At 33.3% G+C, this 21,928-nt stretch overlaps 1 protein-coding gene across 4 annotated transcripts; it reads left to right on the top strand.

Moving 5' to 3' along the window:
- The first annotated feature begins 616 nt into the window (after positions 1-616).
- Positions 617-19,394, top strand: LOC118056807 (protein ENHANCED DOWNY MILDEW 2). 4 transcript variants are annotated; one of them, XM_035069166.2, is made up of 19 exons: positions 617-689; positions 907-1,325; positions 1,413-1,509; positions 4,970-5,023; positions 5,146-5,294; positions 8,247-8,343; positions 8,439-8,537; positions 10,512-10,759; positions 10,847-10,936; positions 11,063-11,617; positions 11,794-11,941; positions 12,085-12,186; positions 12,484-12,576; positions 14,171-14,212; positions 15,048-15,158; positions 17,549-17,623; positions 17,723-17,841; positions 17,913-17,973; positions 18,054-19,394. In XM_035069166.2, the coding sequence occupies exons 2-19, from the start codon at positions 910-912 to the stop codon at positions 19,275-19,277; spliced, it is 3,780 nt and encodes a 1,259-aa protein (XP_034925057.1). In that variant the 5' UTR covers positions 617-689; positions 907-909; the 3' UTR covers positions 19,278-19,394. The 4 variants fall into 4 exon arrangements, with proteins under 4 accessions (XP_034925057.1, XP_034925056.1, XP_073262231.1 ...); XM_035069165.2 differs by having other exon boundaries at positions 635-731; XM_073406129.1 differs by having other exon boundaries at positions 661-712.
- Positions 19,395-21,928: the final 2,534 nt, after the last annotated feature.

The raw sequence follows: 21,928 nt of genomic DNA, 5'->3' as shown, positions 1-21,928 counted from the left end.
TAAAATAAAATCTTTGATTTTAGCCTATAATTCATAAGAACATAATTACTTGTTCCCTAATAAAATATTTTAAGTTAATCATAATATTTCACGACTTATGAGAACATCACACAAGTTAGGATTTTTTTTTCAGGTTTAGGCACGTTATTCTTTTTTTTTAATTAGATTTTTTTTAAATTTTATTATTTAACATTGAATTAATTAAGAATTAATTTTTATTTATTTATTTTTATTTATTTTTTTATAAAATTATTATGATTTATATCTTTATTTTTTATAAAAGAGTTAGAGACCATTAATATTAGTAAAAGACAGGATGAAAGAGAATTGAAAATTAATAATTGAACAACTTAATTAAGCATTAAAAAATATATGAAAGAATATACCAATAATAAAATGGCTGGACAAACTAGTTTATATTTAAGAAGTAAGTACGTACGCAAATAAAATTATAAGTTATTATGTGAAAATGATTATTTTTTAAAATATTTTTTTATTTAAAAATATATTAAAATAATATATATTTTTTGAATTTTTAAAAATTATTTTTAACATAATATATTAAAATAAAATATAAAAATTTAATTTAAAGTAATATTTTTTTTTTCTTTTGTATAAACCGTAGATTTTCTTTAAATCTCTCCTATTTATCATTAAAATAGGGTTATTCTCCACCCGGCAAGAAACTTGTGAGGCTTTCTTTCTCACCTCGGTCGTCTTCGGATATCAAAGTCTCTATTCGATTTAATTTATGCCAGTGTTGATAGTTTAGGGTTTAATTTGTATAATTTTAACTGGATTTTCCGCTATTATTATTAAATTGCATTAAAATAGGGTTCAAGAATAGAAACCTAATTCATATCTTTGGGCGTACAAAAAATGAATTTATGTGATTGTTTGTTGTAGGGCATGGCTTCATCGGACGACGAGGCGGATACTCTGCCGGAGTCTGTGTCAACCTATCATTTTGCAGATGATAAAGATGAGCCAATTTCATTCTCTTTGTTACCAATTAGATGGAGTGAAAGCAAGAATTTTGACGATGGGAAGAAAAACCACATGATTTTCTTGAAAGGGAGTGTGGACAATGGGCTCCGCACCATATACAAGCAAGTCATAGCGTGGAAGTTTGATTTGTCCAACACAACACCGCAGATATCAGTGCTTACTAAGGAGAAATGCTGGATGGAACTCGGAAAACCGAGAAAGAGCTATGAGATCATTATTAGGACGGTACTGATTACCGTGCATTGCCTTCATTTTGCAAGGCGGAACCCAGAAGCATCCGGTAAATCCGTGTGGGATTACCTGTCAAAAACCTTCAGGTAATTGAGACTTCGTGTGTCTTTCTTTAGCTTTTGGTCTGCTTGTTTTTGTGTCGCGGGCCTTGACAGTCACCGTTAAATTTGTAGTTTGTATGAGCACAGACCTTCTCAGAACGATTTGGTGGACCACTTGGATTTAATCGGTGAAGCTGTTCGAAGAGAAAACTCCTTAGCAAAATGCAAGGTCTGTATAAACTAATTAGCCTTTTGTTTTCTTATTATACGCCCTTTTATGTGCTTTAAAGTTTATACACAGTTCAAATATTTTCTGCAAACGCATGTCTTGACTCTTAAAGAGTAAATGGAACATGGGACTATTTTTTTGATATGTAAAGCTGACAGGATGATCTTGACAACTCGAAACCTTTTCTGTAAATGTGTACATGTAATTAAACAAGTGCTGCTATGAATAACAACGTTCTAATAAAATGAAAAAATAATTTTATTTCCATTCATGTGGTACTCTGTGTTACCATCTATCCTAGGAGCAAATGCTCTACTTTTCTCCCTGTCTTTCCTTTTAAGGTTGAGTTTGGTAGGAGGTGAAAAAAGTGGGATGAAATAGTAAGCGAGTGATTGTTGCAATTGTAACTTTAACATTGTTATAGTTATGCTTTAATGATTTTTAGTTGTGTTTGCAAAGAGGAGAAATTAAGAGCAGTAGAAGAGAGTGATAAAATACTATTAGAGATTAAAAAATATAATAAAAAAATCATATTGTGATAGGATGACGAAAAGGAGAAGTGAGAGGCACAAAAAAAAGAGAGAACAATTTCAAACTTTGGGGGTGGAGTGAGGTTTTAAATTGTAACAATTTCTCTTTGGTATGGATGCACAATTCCTTAATGAATTACATTCAATCGCATTTTCAGGATGATGACCTGTGATTTTTTTTTCTTGGAGAGTAGCTCACTTTAAAAGGTCTGAGTTTGTGTTTCTCATACTTGGCAGACCCAAGGTAGTTGTGCAACCGGATACTAGTATGGGTTTGAAATCCATGTCTGACATTAGGCTTTAAATTCTGGCCACCCAACAACAAAGGAACATGGATTATTGCATTAAATGATTTTTTATCCTTCAAAACTACCATTATTGATTTTCATGCATGGGAGAGGTTAGCTGGTGTATCTTGTCCCAGGAGAAGAGAGGGTGAGAGATGGCAGACTATGGAAGAAAAGTAACCTCGCCATATCAACTTCTTCTGATCTCCACTATCATTCCTTCATTTGGTCAGAACTTTCTTCTTTTCTTATCCTGATAAGCCCCGTTTTAAGATGGATGGAGAACTGTTAGCTTGGAGTTTTTTCTCCGTTTTAAATATCTGACATTGAAAAGCACAATCTGAAAACAATCTGTATTGTAAATGACTTTAGAACAGGATATAAAAGTAAATTCAATAAAAGAAATAACTCCAACCAATGTTCTGTTCTTAATTATATGTTTTGGCCCTAATTGGATTGCCTTGATTGTTATTTACTGTATTTGGACAAAAGTATCCAGGACTTCAAAGTCTCATCTGTATTGGGATCATTTCAAGCTCATTTCCTTGATGTAAAGTATTTCATCATTGGAACACACCGGAATATAAGGAGTGAAGAGGAGAAAGAAGGAAATATACTAGGCAGCTTTCTTCGACTAATTTAAGTGCAAAAATTTCACTACTCAGTTAAATAATGAGTGATTTCATTCTGTGACACAAAATAAAAGCTGACTTGTCCCTAAATTCTCCTTCAGGCATGGCTTCAAACCATGCATGTCATGCTTTCACTACAAACTGCATATGGGCATGTATTTATTTGATGTGCTTGTAAATTTGACTTCTTTATCAAGTCTCACGTGACTAAGAAATGTAGGTTATGGCACCTTTTTGGTATTCAACTTGGAGTAATTGATGATATGCTTAAGGATCATCTGAATTGTGAATAATAATATATATTTCTATTTGTTTGTTTGTTTATTTGTTTTGGTGTATGTACTAGAATTATTTTCATCTGCCCAGCATTAGTCTGCCATTGTCTTATGAGCTGTACTTTTGTGGATCTCCAAGAAACGATGTCTACATCAGAAGATTAATTTTTCCTCTTGTTTTTGAAACTTGGCGGTTATTGCATGGCTAAGAATAACGCTTTTGTAGGTTGCATTTTAAACTAAAACAATTCAGCTCATGATGAAGTTATAATTAAAAGGAATTTCCTGATCCATTATTAGTTAAAAGCTGGAGTTTGAACCCTTAGAAATAATCTATTTCTGTTATTAATTAACTGATGCTTGCTTGGTAACAGAGTTTTATTTTTGGGCAGTAGCCTTGATTGGCAAACTCAGGTGAATATTAGCAGAAAGTGCAGCTCTTCAATTAGGAACTAGATGCCAATTCACACAGAGGCCTTCTGCGCTTTTCTTATTTTGGTGCAGCCTTTCTCTTTTGTAGCAAAGAACTATGATTTAAGAATAACTACATTAATGGATGATAAGGTTGTGCTAACATCCACATAGAGTAATTATATGCTGAATTTAAAAATAATGGAAGGGAGAAAAAGATTAGAAAAAACAATCCTTCTACATATGCCACATATTTTTCTTTGTCAGTGATAGGGGGCTGGTCGAGTGGTGCCATTAGAGGAATCGAGTTTTTCAATTCAGTATTTTCAGAGAGAGGGAAAGAGAAATGAGATTTAGAGAGGGAGAGGATTTTGGACAGTTGGAGGAGGAGGTTTAGGGTTTGAAAGTTATGGAATATATATATATTGAGAGAGAGATAGAGAGGTGTGGTCGAGAGGAGGGTAGTTTCTGAACTAACAAAGGAATAAACTCACATTAATTGAACTTATTCATTATTGCATTGAAGTCGAGAAACCTATTGTCTTCCATGTAAGCTTCTACACAAGTACAATGAAATCGATCAAGAAAATGAGGGATGCTATATTAATTAGTTGGATTCATCAATGTGGATGCCTTGGCCTCACTCAATCAATCACAAATTTAATTACTACAAACAATTGACATTTGGGCCAAAGCTTTCATGATAAGCAACCAACATCTATTTGTTCTCCCTTCTCATCATGAAAGAAGACAAAAAAACAAGATTTTTCATTATTTATTTCCTCTTAATTACGCTGTTGCTGTCATGGTGAATCTTTCATCTCTTTACAGTTTCTGAACTCTCCTTTATGTGAACAGAAAATTATTAAGTTTTTGTTTCTCTTCCCCAAAGCCTGTTCCATTAGAAATTTACAACATGATTATTGGTTGTCTTTCATTACCCAGTCTGTTCTCTTGTTCATTCCTTTAGGTACTGTTTCCTTTATGTCGTTATCGAGTGGCAGGAACCTGCTTTTGGAGGATGTAAAAACATTTTTTGGCCTTCACCTACACCAAATTTGCCATAACTTCTTTGTTTAATGCTTACTTTGTCTTTCTTCTGCTCTTGTACTCTTTAATATTCGACAATTAACTTCTTGATTTTCTTTCTGCTTATGGTGAGCAATTTAAGAGAATCTGAAGGAGATTTTAAGACTTAATGACATTGGTTTTTGGTTGAAATGAGGGAAACCACTTTTTCTTGATGATTTATTTTAACCTATTCTGCCTTCACTTGCTTTCCTGAGTTATTCTAAACTTTCTGTATGTGTGCGCTAAGTGAACAGTTCTTACTCAATTTTCTTGGGGAGAAGCCAAGGAAAAAGATGCTGTGTGATGAGGTTATTCTCTGCATACCTGTTTGCTTTGTTATTTCAAAGTGTTGCTATCAATGATCTTTCTTTCTATTGTGCTCTCGGTAAATTATTATGATGTTTTGAGCAAGTAGTTCATTATTTTTCAGGATTTTCAAGCTGCAACAATGTCTGCATTCATAGTTGATGATGTGGAAGATGATAACTTTGAAGATTTAGAAGAAGATGAATCCAATGACGAGGACGAACTATTTGATTCTGTTTGTGCATTTTGTGATAATGGCGGTAACCTTTTATGGTATGTTTTTTCTTGGTTGCTCTCTTGAATTAGGTTGATGATTTTGTTAACAACTATTTTGTTCTTTTTCTCCCGCTATGTTGCTTTCATGAGTGTTTCCCATGCATGATATACGGTACTTTTTGGCATTTCTTTTAATGAGTTTTTCATTGTTAAAATACATTTCATTGTTGACCTTGTTATCACAATGATCATTGTTAGAGCAATTCTCGATACCCATGATAATTTGCCTTTATTTTGGAAATTTTAATAAGGCTAGATTTAGTCTTTGCTTTTAAAGCTAACACGAAAATCATGATGGTTTATGGTCTAGCAAATTCTTTTGCTCCTTACTTTATATCCTTACTAAAAAATGCCTCTCAATAATTACTTTGTTGGTTTTAGAAGGACAAGAACTAAAGCTTAGCCATACTAAAATCTCAAGGGGCTAAAATTAAATTAACCTGATAGTAATACTTGCATGTTAATGTTGTGGGGAAATATCATCAATATTCTTGGCATGATAATGTTTATTGTATTATTTCATCAACGATTAAGATTTCTAGGTTTTGAAGAGCTTAAGAAAAGTCCAAGATGCAATTTAGTAAATCAAGTATAACTTTTAATTTGACTGTTGGATCTATCTGAAATTTTGACAAAAGATTATGAAGTTAAAATTTCATGATGATTGGAGATTGTGAAGGTTTTCAAATAAGGCTTGGAAGTTATTATACGAGATTGTCTTTATTTACCTTGATGTATTTAGGTTTTTTTTTTTTTTCCTATTTAAATTATGACTTTCAATTTAATTATAATTTTACTAATTAGGAATCCTAATGCTAAATAAATTCTATTATTTAGGTAAGTTTTAATTAGGAATCCTTACTATAAAGGATTTAGATCTAAAACTAATATAAATATGGATGTCTAGTATATTTTGAAAACATTCAAATTCAAACTATTTAAACTTTTAATAAAATATCATATCTTTTCTCTATTCCACTACAGTGACGCCAACCCTTAGGGCTTGAGAACCCTAGCTTTTATCCACGCTATTAGCCGCGTCAATTGGTATCAAAACAGCTTGGTCTCTTCGATGGAAGCAAACAGTAGCAACCCACTCCTCATGTAGGACTGGTGGCTCTCTAGGTCATTGTGCGGGCATAGGATTAGAAATTGGATTGTTTGGAGCAAACTCAGGAACAAATAATGGATCGTCTAGAGCAAGCCATAGCAAATCTAACTTGGCTGATGGGTAATGCAAACAAGGATCGTGAATAGGAGAGGAACTTGCCTTGAGACTTACCTCAAGGTAGGCCAAACTCTAGACCTATTCTTGAATTTGATGAGATTCCATTCTATGATGAGAGATTTTCGAAGAAAAAACTTATTAATTGGTTGACAAAGTTGGAAGTTTACTTTTATTTCAACAAAGTTCCTTATCATCTAAAGGCAGGACTTGTTGCATGAAAACTTTTTTATATTTCTAGAAAATGGTGGTTTGAATTTCTAGACTTTAGAACTTGTATTGGTATGCCTTTATTCCATCTTGGCAAGATTTAAGACAATCATTAATTTGGAGTTTATACAAGATGATTATAAAGAGATTTTATATTTTGGGTAGACAGTCATAGGCAAATATTGTTATTATTTGCTGTTTGTTCAACCTTCTAAAATAGCAAATAAGAAAATTATGGAGGAGGGGTTGTCTATTCAAAGTAGACAATTTAAACATGACAACAGTGACAACAACAACACCGTTGCAAATACTACTATACTTGTTGATGTTTATTGTACAAATGGTGAAGAAGAAATCAATAAAGCACCTAAATTGTGATTTTGAAGATATGGCAAACAAGGATATAGAGGACATGGTACTTCTTGACAATTCCTCTAAATATATTATGAAAGATTATCTTGTAGTTTCTTTAGATACAAAGGTTGAAGTATTGGAAGTCATAAATGATGATGAGATCAAGTATGAAGTAAAAGAACGTGGGAAGGAACTACAAGTGGACTTTATAGGAACAAAAAGTATAATTTTAAATAGGAATTTTTCTTTAGCTTGCACACATCATAAATTAAAATTTGAAGTTCAGGAGTCGAAAACAGGCAACTTTGTGAATATATTGGCTAAATTGCTATATTCGAAATATTTGTTTCTTGGGAGTGGAAGAGTTCAATTCTTAACAGATAACTCGAGGGCGAGGTTTTTGGAAGTATAGCAACAATTTAGGTTACAAGATTCGTATACTAAATATTATCAAAATACTTCAATTGCAGTTCTTGTACTTGTCTTTGTAATATGATTTTAAAAATGATGATTTCCTTTCTGTTTTTAACACAAGTATCTTTTGGTTGATTGTTTTACCAAAGGGGATTTGAATTTAGAATTGACTTTGCAAGCAATAGGTGTATCTACTTGGCTATGCCTCAACCACAATTTATCATTAATGAATACAAACAATATACAAAAATTTAAACGTTGACAAATTCTAAGGCAGTGGTTGGAATAACAAGCTTGGAGTGAATAAACACATTAGTGGCATTAAATTACTTATTTTTTTGTATCCAATGCCTTCTTTTTAATCATAGTAATAATTCCTCTGCTTCAATGTTTTAGTCTCATTACCTAAGGATTAGAATAATATGTGTTATTACAATCCTTTCCACTCTTTGTTTCATTGTGTAGTTCACTCCATTTTACTGTATAAAAGGCTTACAACACACTGGATACAATTGTTAACATTTACAATACAAGGAAGCTTGATTACATTTTGTTATTAATGTGAAGTTACCATATTTATTTTAGATGAATCTTTATCTTCTCTTAAAGATGTTAATGTGCTGCACTCCTTTATTTTTTTGGTATAGAATTGATACTTGGATGAATTAATTTGAATATCTATGCTTGTTGGTTCAACTTGGTGTTGTTTTGTGTTAACATTGTCTCTGATCTCTAATACTATACAGTTGTGAAGGGAGTTGCTTGAGGTCATTTCATGCAACTGTAGAGGCTGGTGAAGAATCTGCTTGCGAGTCTCTTGGCTTTACTAATAGGGAAGTTGAAGTATGCAGCCATTACTTCTTTTCTTTGTAATTCAGTTTTCTTATTGTTTTTTAGTCTAGTGATTGTACAGCATTGATGTCTTTTTTCTTTGGCAGGCAATGCAGAGTTTTTTTTGTAAGAATTGCAAATTTAAGCAGCATCAATGTTTTGCCTGTGGAAAGTTAGGTTCATCTGATAAATTTTCTGGTGCTGAGGTAAGGACTTGCTGTAAGAGAATGGATAGGTTTCCCATTTCATATGTTCATCATATTATTTTCCATTGTGGCGTGCTGTGATTTACAGTAGCCAGTCCTGCATTGACAAAAATATTGTTTTCCAAAATTATTTTAACCACTAGGATTTCTTGGCCTATTTTATTTTTCTGTTTGATGATATAGATGTTTGGAGCTTTTTCCCTCTTTCCATTTTAGAGGTGAATTCAATTAGTATCATGACATAAATGTTTTTTGGATACTTTACCCTTGATGGTTCACGTTCAATAGCCCTGGCTCTTGCATTTATCTTTGTACCTTTTCTTTCTTATATATTATGCCATTTTGCATGTTTTCATAGATGCGGAAGCTTGATGATAAATCTTGTTTTTGTCCAATGTCTTTCCTTTTTTGGGTTGCTGGGAAAGGGGGCCAAGATTGCAATTGCTCTTCTTAGCTAACTCTCTTGGCTGGTTGGCTTAGCAAGGAATCAGTGTAGCTCTCTTCATTCAAGTTATAAAATGAACCCAGCTACTCCTGCTTCATTCAAGTTCAATTACTCATTTGAGCTCTTTTTTTAGCCAAACAAGGTGACCTTGTCAGAAATTTAAAGCTTCACAACTTTCAGGAAAAAAACTTGACCAGTCCAATACTTGGCTAGAAATGTTCATACTGCTGTACTTTTCTTTTGAAAAATTGGCTTGTAGATATGATTTGATTTGTATAAATAGTAACTGTAAAGTAGACATTACTTGGTTTTGTGACATCTAAATCAATACAAGTATACGTTACTGAGAAAAAGAAAAGCATTGTTAATGTGTATTGAAATTGTTCACATCTATCTGATCTCTAGTGTTTATGATAAGCTCAAGCTCGTTAGAAACCCTGAAACTTTTCTTCTTTTTGAACTCTGTTTAAGTTTGAGCTATATTATTAAACAAGCCATGCTTGAAGATCATGGCACTCAGTTTCATTCAACTTGTTCTTGGCTCTCCAGCTGGTTATGCTGAATATTTGGACTTACCATCTGTTGCTTTTGTTTATTCTCATACGACTAGTTTTTCTAATTATATCAATTGAGTTCTTCTTTTCCTTTTTTTTTTTTTTTTGTCTTTTTGCTTATGTGAATATTCATTTCCAGATTTTGCTGTGTGTGTTGGAATTTGGGTATAAGCAAATCCACTTCACACCTGAGGCACACATTATTGTGTGCATTAAGATTGCTGTTTCCTATTTGTTAGTCAATTTAGAGCGAGTTTGAACAAGTGTTGCTGTGCTTATAAAATCATGTTCTTTTTTCCATGGATCTCCTATGAGCATCTAATTGTAATCGCAAGTGCATATGTTTCCTGTTAATATTCTTTCTCGAACTCTATTTTTTTCCCACCTCTCATCCAAATATTTCCATTGTTTTTTTTTTTAACACCTTAGAATTATTATTTTCTTACGGTTATCAGATTTTCTTTAAATTTTATTAGCAACATGCACCTTTAAAAAATAAAAAAAGAAAAAAAAAAGAAAAAAAAGTGTAAGGAGCATATACTTTTCAATGGATAAAATATCACCTAAAATCAGATTTCCTGGAAGGGATCTTTGACTCGTTCCTTTATAATGTGAGTAGCAATGCCTTCCAAATTTGAGACTTTTCACTTCACATCCTAGCTCTTTGTTTTGTCTGGTAGCTAATCTGATTTATTGGCATCTTTCCTACAAGATGATTCTTAGGTCAAAAACCTTCCTTCTTCCTTCCCAGTTCTTAAGTGCTATTTTTTATTTTTTTAAAATAATCCAAACTGTTGCATGCCTTCATATATTCTAGGGTGTTAAAATGGATTTTTGGTTATGGCTTCTGTCGATATCTTGGGATGCCAGTACCATTTTCTTGAGATCTTGAAATATAGTTTTCCAGGTTTCTCTTTAATAATGATAAATATCTACATTTTATACTGCAAACTTGCTCAATCAATTACTTGTCAGGTCTTTCGATGCGCTAATGCAACCTGTGGCCATTTTTATCACCCGCACTGTGCTGCAACAATGCTCCATCGAGAGGACAAAGTTGCTGCTGAGGAACTTCGGAAAAAGATTGCTGTTGGGGAGAGTTTTGCTTGTCCCATTCATAAGTGCTGCATTTGTAAACAAGTAGAGGATAAGAAGAAAAGTGATTTGCAGTTTGCTGTGTGCAGGCGGTGTCCAACATCATACCACCAGAAATGCCTACCAAAGTAGTTTCTGGTTTTCTATATCACTTTTCATTCTCACTTAGCAGTGTAAATATGTGTCTGATGTGATATTCATATTGCTGTTACCAGAGAGATAGTTTTTGAAAATGAAGCAGATGAAGATACTATAGCAAGGGCCTGGCAGAATCTATTACCTAACCGTATTCTGATTTATTGCTTGTAAGTGTTTTTGTTTAGTTGCTCTCTCTCTCCTTCTCTCTGTGAACACACACAAGGCCTATACTTTGTTGGGAATAATTTGTCAAATGGGTTGTTTGTTCTCTTTTTCCTTTTGTTTTGGACAAGGAAACATGACATAATTGAAGACATTGGAACTCCAGTAAGAGATCACATACGGTTCCCTGATGTTGGAGAGAAGAATACTGCTGCTAAAGCACAGAAAAGAAAGACATCTGAGCTTCCTGCAAATGAAGAGGAAAGTTTGTCAAACAAAAAGAGGCTTACCTCAGAAGAATCATTTTCAGGAACATTTCGTACTAAAGCATCCAAAGAGATGTCTTCTTCTGCAAAAATCGTTAAAATTACCAATGACAGTGAACAGATATCATCTGAATCAAATTCATTAGGGAAAATGAGAATGAATAATTCATCCAGAAAGTCTTCAAGGGACAATACAAAGTCTGCTTCATCAGAGGTGGAGAGGTCTACAACAGCCAACGTAAACAAGACCTCACTGGGTGACAAGTTATATGCCTTCATGACTAACAAGTCCGGAAAAGCAAAGCTCGGGAAGCAGGATATTTTTGGCAGTGAACTTGATGATAAATCTTTGGCTGTTAAGTCTGTTGCAAAGAAGTTAACCAGTGAACTGCCTTCATTGGATGCCGATACACAAAGGAGGTGACCTTTTAAATTTTCCACTTTGGAATAGTTGCACCTTTCATATTTTTGTTTGAAATAGTTACGCTGTCTCTTGTTTCTACTCTTGTTTTCATTATTAAATTACAAGGGAATTATGACGATTCAAAGTTACAGTTTTTATGTTAAACCATGTCTCAGACTTGAATTCTATGCAGGCTTTTAGCTTTAGTGAAAGAGGCCGCGTCATCAATAACCTTGGATAATGTTATAAAAAAGCATGAAGTTCCATCTACACATGTGCACTCCTCAAAAAATGTCGTGGACAAAAACATTACATTGGGAAAGGTGGAGGGTACTGTTGAGGTACCTGTTGTTACCCTCTAATTATCAATCCTTGTAATTAATAATTTTATGTATATTAGGTGTTTTTTCCATAGAAGTTGCTAGTAATCTTGTCAACCTGTTTTCTTCTCCACAAGTAATTATACTTTATGTACTTCATCCAGGCTGTTAGGACAGCTCTAAAAAAGCTGGAAGAAAAATGCAGCATTGAAGATGCTAAAGCTGTTTGTGAACTGGATGTTCTGAACCAGGTGTTTAAATGGAAGGTAGTTGTTCTTTCTCATCCTGCTCTCAACTGTTGTATCATTGTATACAGTGAGCATTATTTCTCCCAGGTTCTGTATTGCAATTTATATAATTTTAAGAGTGAATTTTTGCACTGATTTGTCATTTTTGTGATGTTACATTTAGAGATGATTTTTTTTCTATCAATGAAGATCCCTAGTGATGCGTGCTACTTTTTTCCTGAACTAAATGCTTGGAATATTAGAGATTGTTACTTTTGAATGTGTTTTAACAGTGCTGTACTTGATGTTTATTAACCTGTTGATTGATGCCTCTAGAACAAGCTGAAAGTGTATCTTGCACCATTTCTGTACGGCATGCGCTATACATCCTTTGGTCGCCATTTTACAAAAGTAGAGAAACTTACGGAGGTAAATTTGTTTATTTATTTATTTTTTTTGTTTTTACTTTTTTAATTATCTAATGCCATAAGCCTACTAATGATAATTGCGAAGATATGCACCATCTTTGATTGTTAATTTTTTCTTTTCTACACCATGTGCTAGTGATTTCAAATGCAATATGTTATAAATATCAATTTGTTTTAGAGTCTGTAGTATGTGGGTGTGTAATAAAAATAAAATTCTAGCTCAACATCATTGATGTGAAGTTGCTTAAAAGATGTTTCAAAAAAGCTTTCCACCATGTATCTTGAGGTAATGTACCAGCTTCAGACAATATGAAAGAAATGAGAATGAAAAGCCAAACAGATTGTGATCGTTTCATGGTTGAGCTGGGTAATGAATCCTTACACAAGCCTCCTTACAAGTTTACTTGAACCTGGAGTGGTGGCCACATTGTGTTGGGTATAACTGTCTGCATTGCTGCCCTTGATATTAACTTGGCCACTCTCATGATGCATACAACAAGAAGTTGCTTGGTGCAAGTCCAAATACTTAAGGAGTCTGATTATGATTAGAATCATACAATTTGTCTTGATTCACGTACAAAATGATGCAAATTGTGGGGTGAATCACATATGTAAGAATCTTGTGATTTAGTCATGATTTGCTTTGGTGCCATTCGTTTTATTTTACAAGTCAACTCAAATGGAAAACTGAAGTAAAATTCATAAATCTAAAGGAGATGGTAAGGATAGGAATGTTAAGTCTAGAGGTCATGGATGGCAACACCTTAAAGCACTTTTCTTTGATAATTATTTCCACCTGAAACAAGTTATAAATTAAACTCGCAGAGTAAGAACATGGTGAAAGAAAGCAAGAGTGCCAAAGACAACAAGAATGACAAAGGTGATTTCAACATTGGGAAGATTATAATTTTTATTTTAACCAGGAAATCTAGTAGTTTTAACTAGTTGGATGATATTTTTTAGATAAAGATATCGAGTCTGTAGAATGATCAAGTACCAATGAACAATATGTTTGATTTTGGCAAAACCAGAATTGGCCCAAATTTTGTTGCCTTTGCTCCTTCACTCTAAGTCCACCTCTTAATTTCTTAACCCTATTGATTTATTTCCTTTCCATTTTCCAACTTAAGCCACCCTTCGAGTCTGTAGATGAGCTCAGCTTATGGGTCCATGATATTATAGTTGCACGCACTGGGAAAATGGTGGTGGAGAAGTGAGCATAGAATGATAAATAGATATTTTCTTGATTATTTGAACTAGCCTTCATACTTGCTAAGTCAATCTTATTTTTCCAGTATTGCCTATTTGTGTTTAATTCTAGAATGTCAGCAAATGACAAGGGAATTCTTTGTAGATCATAATTAGTGACTGAAAAGGAAAATGAAAAAGATAAATAATCCCTTTAATTAAGGACAGCGATCTGCAGCATGGGTATAATTGTATGCACATACATGCATACAAAGAGATGCATTAAATATATACTGCTCTATGCAATTCATAATTTCAATTTGTTTGGAAAATGGAGTGAATACTGCTTTGTTTTTCGTGCTTACATCACATGTAAAGAATTCTGAAACCAGATTCTGAATGTGCAGATTGCTGATATTCTCCGTTGGTATGTAGAAAATGGTGATATGGTAAGACATTAACTATGTGTTTCTTGGAATATTTTGTTTTGTTGGCATGGATATGCTTCAAATTGACATTGATCATAAAATGTATATATGCCTATATGTGCAATTTTATAACTATTTGCATCCCTTCCTGAAATTTAAAAATTTGAGCTGCAAATTTTCAAAATTTCAACTAGACATTACTATCAAATGTGTATTCCTAATGTCTTAAGGATCTTGTTTTGGCTGATAAATAGATGTTGGTAAATAGATTTTACTGTTTGTTTTGTTTTAGCAGATTCTTAGAAGAGATATATTTGTAGCTGATGATTGGTTTATATTCTTCTTCCATCTTGAACTTTTCATAAAGGAGGATCCTCAATATCAGCTATCTTCTAGAGCTGTTTTAATCCCCCGTCTTATTAATTTGATCCAAAGATTGTATAGTGATTTGTTCAATCTCCATCCTGTTGAAAAATGTTGTTTCACTCTTTCCTAAATTCATCATGGCTCCTGGCAAGCTTTTGTTTCTCTTTGTTGAGCACAAGCTTGGCACAAAACTTGAACGCTTAAAATGAGGAAAGTTTCTATTATATTCAAAGCATCTTCCTTTATCTATCCTCTTTTGGGACCAAAGAAAATCGGTTGGATTATTTTTAATAATCCTTTTTTCATTGTTTCTATATTTTAGTTCTGGTAACATAATTTGATGACCTGCATATACATTTTGTTTTGAATTATGTTCACATAAAAAACATCACTTTCAATGGAATAACTGTAACTTTTCACGTCATTTTTAAAAGATGATGCTTAAGCTTATTTTGGCAACTAGTTGGTAATTGTTAGCTCCTGTGGACAGATTGTCGACTTCTGCTGTGGTGCTAATGATTTCAGTTGCATTATGAAAAAGAAGCTTGAAGAGATGGGAAAGAAGTGCTCATACAAAAACTACGATGTTATTCAGCCAAAGGTAACTGTTACCTTTTTATAAGAAATTATTTTTCCTTAATCTGATAAATTAGTCAATGCATTTCATAATTCATACATGTGGGGAGTAGTAGGTACATAGGAAATAGGAAGCAGGATATGAACACACAAAAGGCAGTCCCTAGTTGACTGCGGCATAATTTTGGCACTGTTTTATGTAGTCTTTTATAAATAACACTGAAAATGCTGCTTGAATATGTTTTTTTTACTTATACAGGGGTCTTGTGTTATTTGAAGGGGGGGGGGGGGCATAAATTTACCCATATATTTTTTAGTTCCTCAATGATTTCCCTATAGTTAAAAAATTCAAGCTTTACCTACCTGAATAGTGGGCAGGATAACAAGCCCCACATATATTTGATCATCTGTGTATTGGCTTGGCTTTTATTAGTATTATTTTTAAAATTCATTTGTTATACATATATGGGTTGGCCTTAGAAGTGGCTTGGGGGTATATAACTAAATTTGTGTTATGTCTAATAATGTCTTATAACAGAAGTATGCACTGGATAATAGGTTCGAGGTTGTGATAGTTTTGGCATTTTTTCCAGTGGAACTATTGAGAAAATTTAAAATATATCAAGGCAGATTCATAGGTCTCTGGTCTCCCCTCAAATAAAAATAATAATAATAATAATAATATTTTTTTTTTTTTAAAATCAGAAGCAAAAACTTGTGGGGTTAGGCCAATGTTTGGTGGCAGTTTGTAGGTTGCTGAACACACTCAACATAGTGAGGTTTGATGGTGGTTTCAAGGTTCAAGGAAAGCAAGAAATAAAGAACCAGGTTGGACACTCAAGTGGCAGTGAATATTGATGTAAATGATGGCAAGCAGTCTTTGAAAAAAGGCAAAAAAAAAAAGAAAAAGAAAAAAAGAAGAACAAGAAACTAACAAAATCTCTAACAAGAAATCACTTTCAAATCAACAAAATGATGAACTGAGAGTTCCTGGTGATGTCATCAATACTTGTAATCTAGTGAAGTTTCCTTTAACCCAGGTGAGGGTCTCAACCTTGAAACTAGTAATCACGGATATGAACTGGATAAGTAAAAATAGAAACTCAAGTGTAAGACCCATTAGATCATACTTAAGGATGATTCCAGCGAAGCAAAATAATTCTGAGGGAAGTGACAAAATTGGATGAGCTACAAACCAAAGGCCAAAACAATTTCTTTGATCAAATTACCTTCTTTGGTACACGAGGTAGCTTGAAACATTCTAATTTTCTATAAACCTCCAGCATAGCCTCTTGTGTACGGTTGATGTCTTCCTTGTGTAGAGGCACAAGCATGCTTGTGCTAGAATTATTAACATAAACATTTTATCTTATACAATCCTAGTGCGGTGATTTTATGTTGTGGAAGGGGGGGAATTCTTAATGCTTGGATATCAGGCAGTTTTATTTGTATCTTCTGACAGTTGAGGTTCACAACTGGACCTTGATTGGAAGGGAAATAAATGTGGCATTGGAAGTGCAACCTTTTAATGCTTGCATCATTCAGTACCCTAGTGTGTTTCAAGCTAGAACATTGGAGGGCCTGCTGTTATGCATTTAGTCTTTTACTTGTTCCAATAATCTATGGGAATAAATTGCTGATAAAAAGAACTTGTCTTTGGTCCCTTTTTTCTACCTAAAAATTGTGATCTGTCACTCAATGGAGTTGTTGTGGTTAAGTTTGCTATATGGACTATGATGCAGGCAACTTCTGGTGCTGTTCTGGAGTTGAGTTTCAGGGGGGCTGTTTATGGATTTCAATAGTAATTTTATAGTCTGAGTTAACCTTTTGATGACTAATAGCTATAGGATTGATGGGGCTTGAATGCGTGGATGTTTGGAATATAGAATTTGAGTTGTTGGAAATTGTAGAAACTGTTAAGAGTCACACTAATAGGGTTTCTAGGAATCACTTCCAAGGTGCTTAGGAGATACACCAAACGGAAGATTGAGTCACATAATCAAACAAAGTTACTGAAATTTTCTTCTCAAACTGATTTATGAAAATTAGGCATTGCATTCCTTTATATAAAGTTGCTAGGACTCCAAGTCTAACAAGGACTTATTTTCCAACATAAGAAAACTACAAGTCTATTTAGAATAGCAAAACTCTAATAAAAATAATTACTTTGGAACTAATAGATTGCTAAACAGAAAATAAAAACCAGGCTTCGGCAATATTTCCAGATTTTCCGGCAAATATGTAAATTACAGAAATACCTTTGTCTACAAAAAGATACGCATTTTGCTTCTTTTTTTGTCTACATCAAACTGTTAGTGTATTTTGCTGTCAAGCATTGGTGCTGAACTATGTGTGTTTGCATCTAAGTGCTTTTCCAAATTTTGATTGTTTGATATCTTTTCTTATGCCTGGCAGAATGACTTTAATTTTGAGAAGAGGGATTGGATGACTGTTTGTCCAGATGAACTGCCAAAAAAGGGTTCGCAGTTGGTAGGAATGATTGTTCCCTTTTGAGTAAAGAATAAGTAACCTGGGTTACCGAGATTTTTAAATGAATGGTCTGATTGATCTTTTTTTTTCCTTAAGCAGATTATGGGACTTAATCCTCCTTTTGGAGTTAAAGCAGCCTTGGCTAACAAGTTCATTGACAAGGCTCTTCAGTTTAAACCCAAACTCCTTATTCTTATTGTTCCACCAGAAACAGAGAGGTAATGGTTTGCATTTAATTGTCTCCATCTCTCTCTCTCTCACACACAATATTTTTATTGTCTTTGATCAGGTTAGACAAAAAGAAACCATACGATTTAGTCTGGGAGGATGATCACTTTTTGTCAGGGAAGGTATATGATATGCATTTGCAGTTCCTTTCTGGATCAATTTGGATGTTGTATTTCATTATGACCTTTTTTTTTTTCTCCAGTCATTTTATCTACCTGGGTCTGTTAATGAGAATGACAAGCAAATGGATCAGTGGAATGTGACTGCCCCACCTCTTTATCTTTGGAGCCGGCAAGAGTGGAGTGCAAAACACAAGGCAATAGCTCAAAAGCATGGTCATCCGTTCAGGCAACAGGAAATATCAAATTTGGAAAAAAACCACTTTGAAACAAAAACCCCTGATCCTGTTAATGATCAATATAACAATGCTGGCGCATCCATGCTTCCAAATTATATTCCCTCGCAAAGTAAAAAGCCAGAAGAATCCAATTGTGGAATAGTTAATGATGGTCATAAAGGAAGGTCTCAATGCAACAACAGTGATAGAGAAAGCCAAGATAGTCATTGCCCTAGGAAGAGCCATTCTGATGAGACTTCAAGGAAGAAAAGGCAAGGTGAAAAAATGGTTGAAAGAGGAACGGGTGAGAAATCACTGGAGGGCAGACAGAATGGTGGAAAGAAGCCTTCTCCAAGTGATTCAGACAAGGGAGTGCATGGCCCTTCACCACCACCCAATATTGATAGTAGATCCTCACTGGACGGTTCATCTAGATCTGTTGAAAAGCAATCACAGGCTGACCTAGGCAAAAATTGTTATCAGCATTTGGACCCTAGCTTTCCTGATTCATATTCGCAGCAGCATGGAACACCTTATGGCGGAAGCTGGGCCAGAAATCATGATGACATGAATAGAAGGCACTGCACTAATATTCATGAGCCTTATTCACTCAACATCCGTGGATTGTCCAGTGGTGGCAATATGGAGGAGCAATCTACACAATGCATGGCGAATGTCACAGAATTTGATAGACAGCCACAAGTTCACCTCTATGGGCTACATGGTGCTCATTCTGCTCGGTGGAATTATCCAAGCGGGCGATATCTGGGATATGGCCATATGCAACCAGCACCAGCTATCCCTTATGGGCATATGGGATCGGCAGCAGAACCACCCTATATGATGAATGTGTCAGCAGAACCACCCTATATGATGAATGTGTCAGCGATGCAGCGATATGCGCCCCGGCTAGATGAATTAAACCATACAAGGATGAGTAGTTTGGGTCCCGAGCCATCCATGCTGAATAGAAATGGCAGTTACGATCCTAGAGCACCGGGAGCTGGATACCGGTTTGATTCGATGGGCTTTGCTCCTGGTCCTCAACATCCTTACCCACACCACTCAGCAGGATGGCTAAATGAGTAGATATACTGACATAGTCGGGAAGCCTTTTCCTTGAAGTGGTGACGTAAAAAAATTAGCGACCTCAAGCTGTGTGCTGTATGCTGCAAGCCTGAAATGCATGTGCCATTCCAGTTTCTACCTCTTCATTACATGGCTTCTGGCAATTAAAAAAAAAATCAATTTATCTCACTTCATCCCGCAAATCTAATCTCAAAACTTAGACGCAAGACAAGCTCCTCGCCTCAAGCATAACTTAGCCATGAGCATCTATGATCATGTTTTGCTCTTTTATAAGAATTTAGATATTTATATTTTGTCTATTATGTTTAATATATATATATATATATATTAAGTTTCAGTCGAGTTTAACAATATAATATTTATATTCTATTTATTATTATTACAAGTAACTATAAAAAAAATACTTAACTGGTATTTACAGAGGAAGGAGGAAGAGCCATTAGAAGGAAAGAAAAACCTAGAAATAAAAGAAAGAAATCTAGAGCTAATAAGAGATACACTTATAATGAAACCCAACAAGTCATGAACAATAACGAGATGACATGCCCGCGCACTGCTGCAGGCATATAAAATAAATGCACTTGATAGTGTTATAACTGTGAACCAACGCTAGATAAGTAGTAGAAATTAAAGGTATAATAGATCAAAATATTTCATGACGGGAAAAAAAGTTGTGTTGGTGATCAAAAACTCAGAGACTGAAAAAAATGATTTGTAGATATCTATAGTGTTTTGTGAGGAAAGATACAGTGTTTTCGCTACATGATTTAGTTTTTTAGTTAATAAAAAGAAAAAAATTACAAATCTAAATTCTCTACTAACTTAATATTAAAAAAAAAAAACCAATAAAGATAATTTTGGAAGGAAAAAAACCCATGAAAAAAAACATTGTAGCAATTGACAATGTTTTGTAAGGAAAACTGTAGCGCTTTTCCTAATAAAATAAAATAAAAAACCATTTAGAGAAATATTGTAGCAATCCACAGTGTTTTATGAGAAAAACTACAACGCTTTCCTCATATGATTTAGCTTTATTGTCATTATAATTTTTAACCAACTCAATATTAAAAAAAAAATCGGCAAAGATAATTTTGGAAAAAATAATAAAAAAATCACATGGAAAAACACTGCAACAATTCATAGTGTTTTAAAGAAAAAAAAATATAAAGCTAAATTCTTAATCAGCTCAATATTAAAAAAAATCAACAGAGATAATTTTAGAAAAAAAAAAACAAAACAAACACCAAAAAAAAGGGGAAAATATCATGTTGGAAGCACTGTAGCAATTCATAGTGTTTTGTGATGAAAGCTACAGTGCTTCCCCACATGATTTAGCCTTATTTGTAATGACTTATAATTGTAATTCACAAACAACTCAATATTAAAAAAAAATAAAATTAAAAAGGATAATTTGAAAAAAATTATAACAAAAAAAACCATGCAGAGAGACACTGTAGCAATCTACAATGTTTTATGAGCAAAGCTACAATGCTTTCCCCACATGATTAAGCTTTATTACAAAGTTAAATTCTAACCAACTCAATATTAAAAAAAATAAAATGGACGAAGATAATTTTGGAAAAAAATATTACAAAAAAAAAAAACACAAAAGAAACTGGAAAAAAAAACCATTTGAGGAAAAATTGTATTAATCCATAGTGTTTTGTGAGGAAAAACTTGTAATTGCAATTCTTAACCAGCTTAATATTTAAAAAATAAAATTGACAAAGATAATTTTAGGAAAAAACATAACAAAAACAGGAAAAAACCATGTGAGAAAAAACATTGTAGCAATCAACAGTAATTTTCGAGGAAATTTAAAGTGCTTTCCTCACATATTATAACTATAATTTTTAACCAGCTCCATATTAAAAAATAAAATAAAAAAAGATAATTTCAGAGAAAATAAAAACCATGCGGAGAAACATTGTAGAAATCAACAATGTTTTAAAGAAAAAAAATTACAAAACTAAACTCTCAATCAGCTCAATATTAAAAAAAAAATCGACAAATATAATTTAAAAAATAAAGAAATAAAATAGAAAAAATATATGGAAAAACATCGCATCACTCCACAGTATTTTAAAGAAAAAAATTAGAAAGAAAAAATTTTAACCAAGTCAAATATTTAAAAAGTAAAATCAACAAAAATAATTTTGGAAAAAAAATTAATAATAAAAAAAGGAAAGTTGAAAAAAAAAAGTAAATTTGAAAAAAAAGAAGAAAAAGAAACGAAAAAAAAAAAAAAGAAAAGGAAAAGTTAGAAAAAAAAAAAGAAAAGGCGGAAAGCACTGTGGATTACTGTTGTAATCCACAGTGCTTAGTGTGTGGGGGAACAGTGATTTCCCCACAGCATTTAGAGTATTGTATAATTTTTCTTTCAACCCTACACATGACAGTCTCTTGAGCTATCATAATATTAATTGCTTTTTATTTTTTAATCAACTAAATGTTGGACCAATGGTTAATTAATCTTTGTTTTGATCTATCAAATATAAATCAATGATTTTTCCTTGGGAATGTATTATAGGTTTATGATTATGCAAAGTTTCATCTCCCCCCCCCCCAAAAAAAAAAAAAAAAAAAAAAAAACCTTGGTTCTTTATTATTGTATTTTGTGAGGTTAAATCTTTTATTCATTAAGTTAGCAA

This window comes from Populus alba, chromosome 1 (genome assembly GCF_005239225.2).
Source record: "Populus alba chromosome 1, ASM523922v2, whole genome shotgun sequence".
In the NCBI taxonomy this organism is placed as follows: domain Eukaryota; kingdom Viridiplantae; phylum Streptophyta; class Magnoliopsida; order Malpighiales; family Salicaceae; genus Populus; species Populus alba.
The sequence above is the reverse complement of the archived record's forward strand: the minus strand, read 5'-3'. Positions and strand labels throughout refer to the sequence as shown.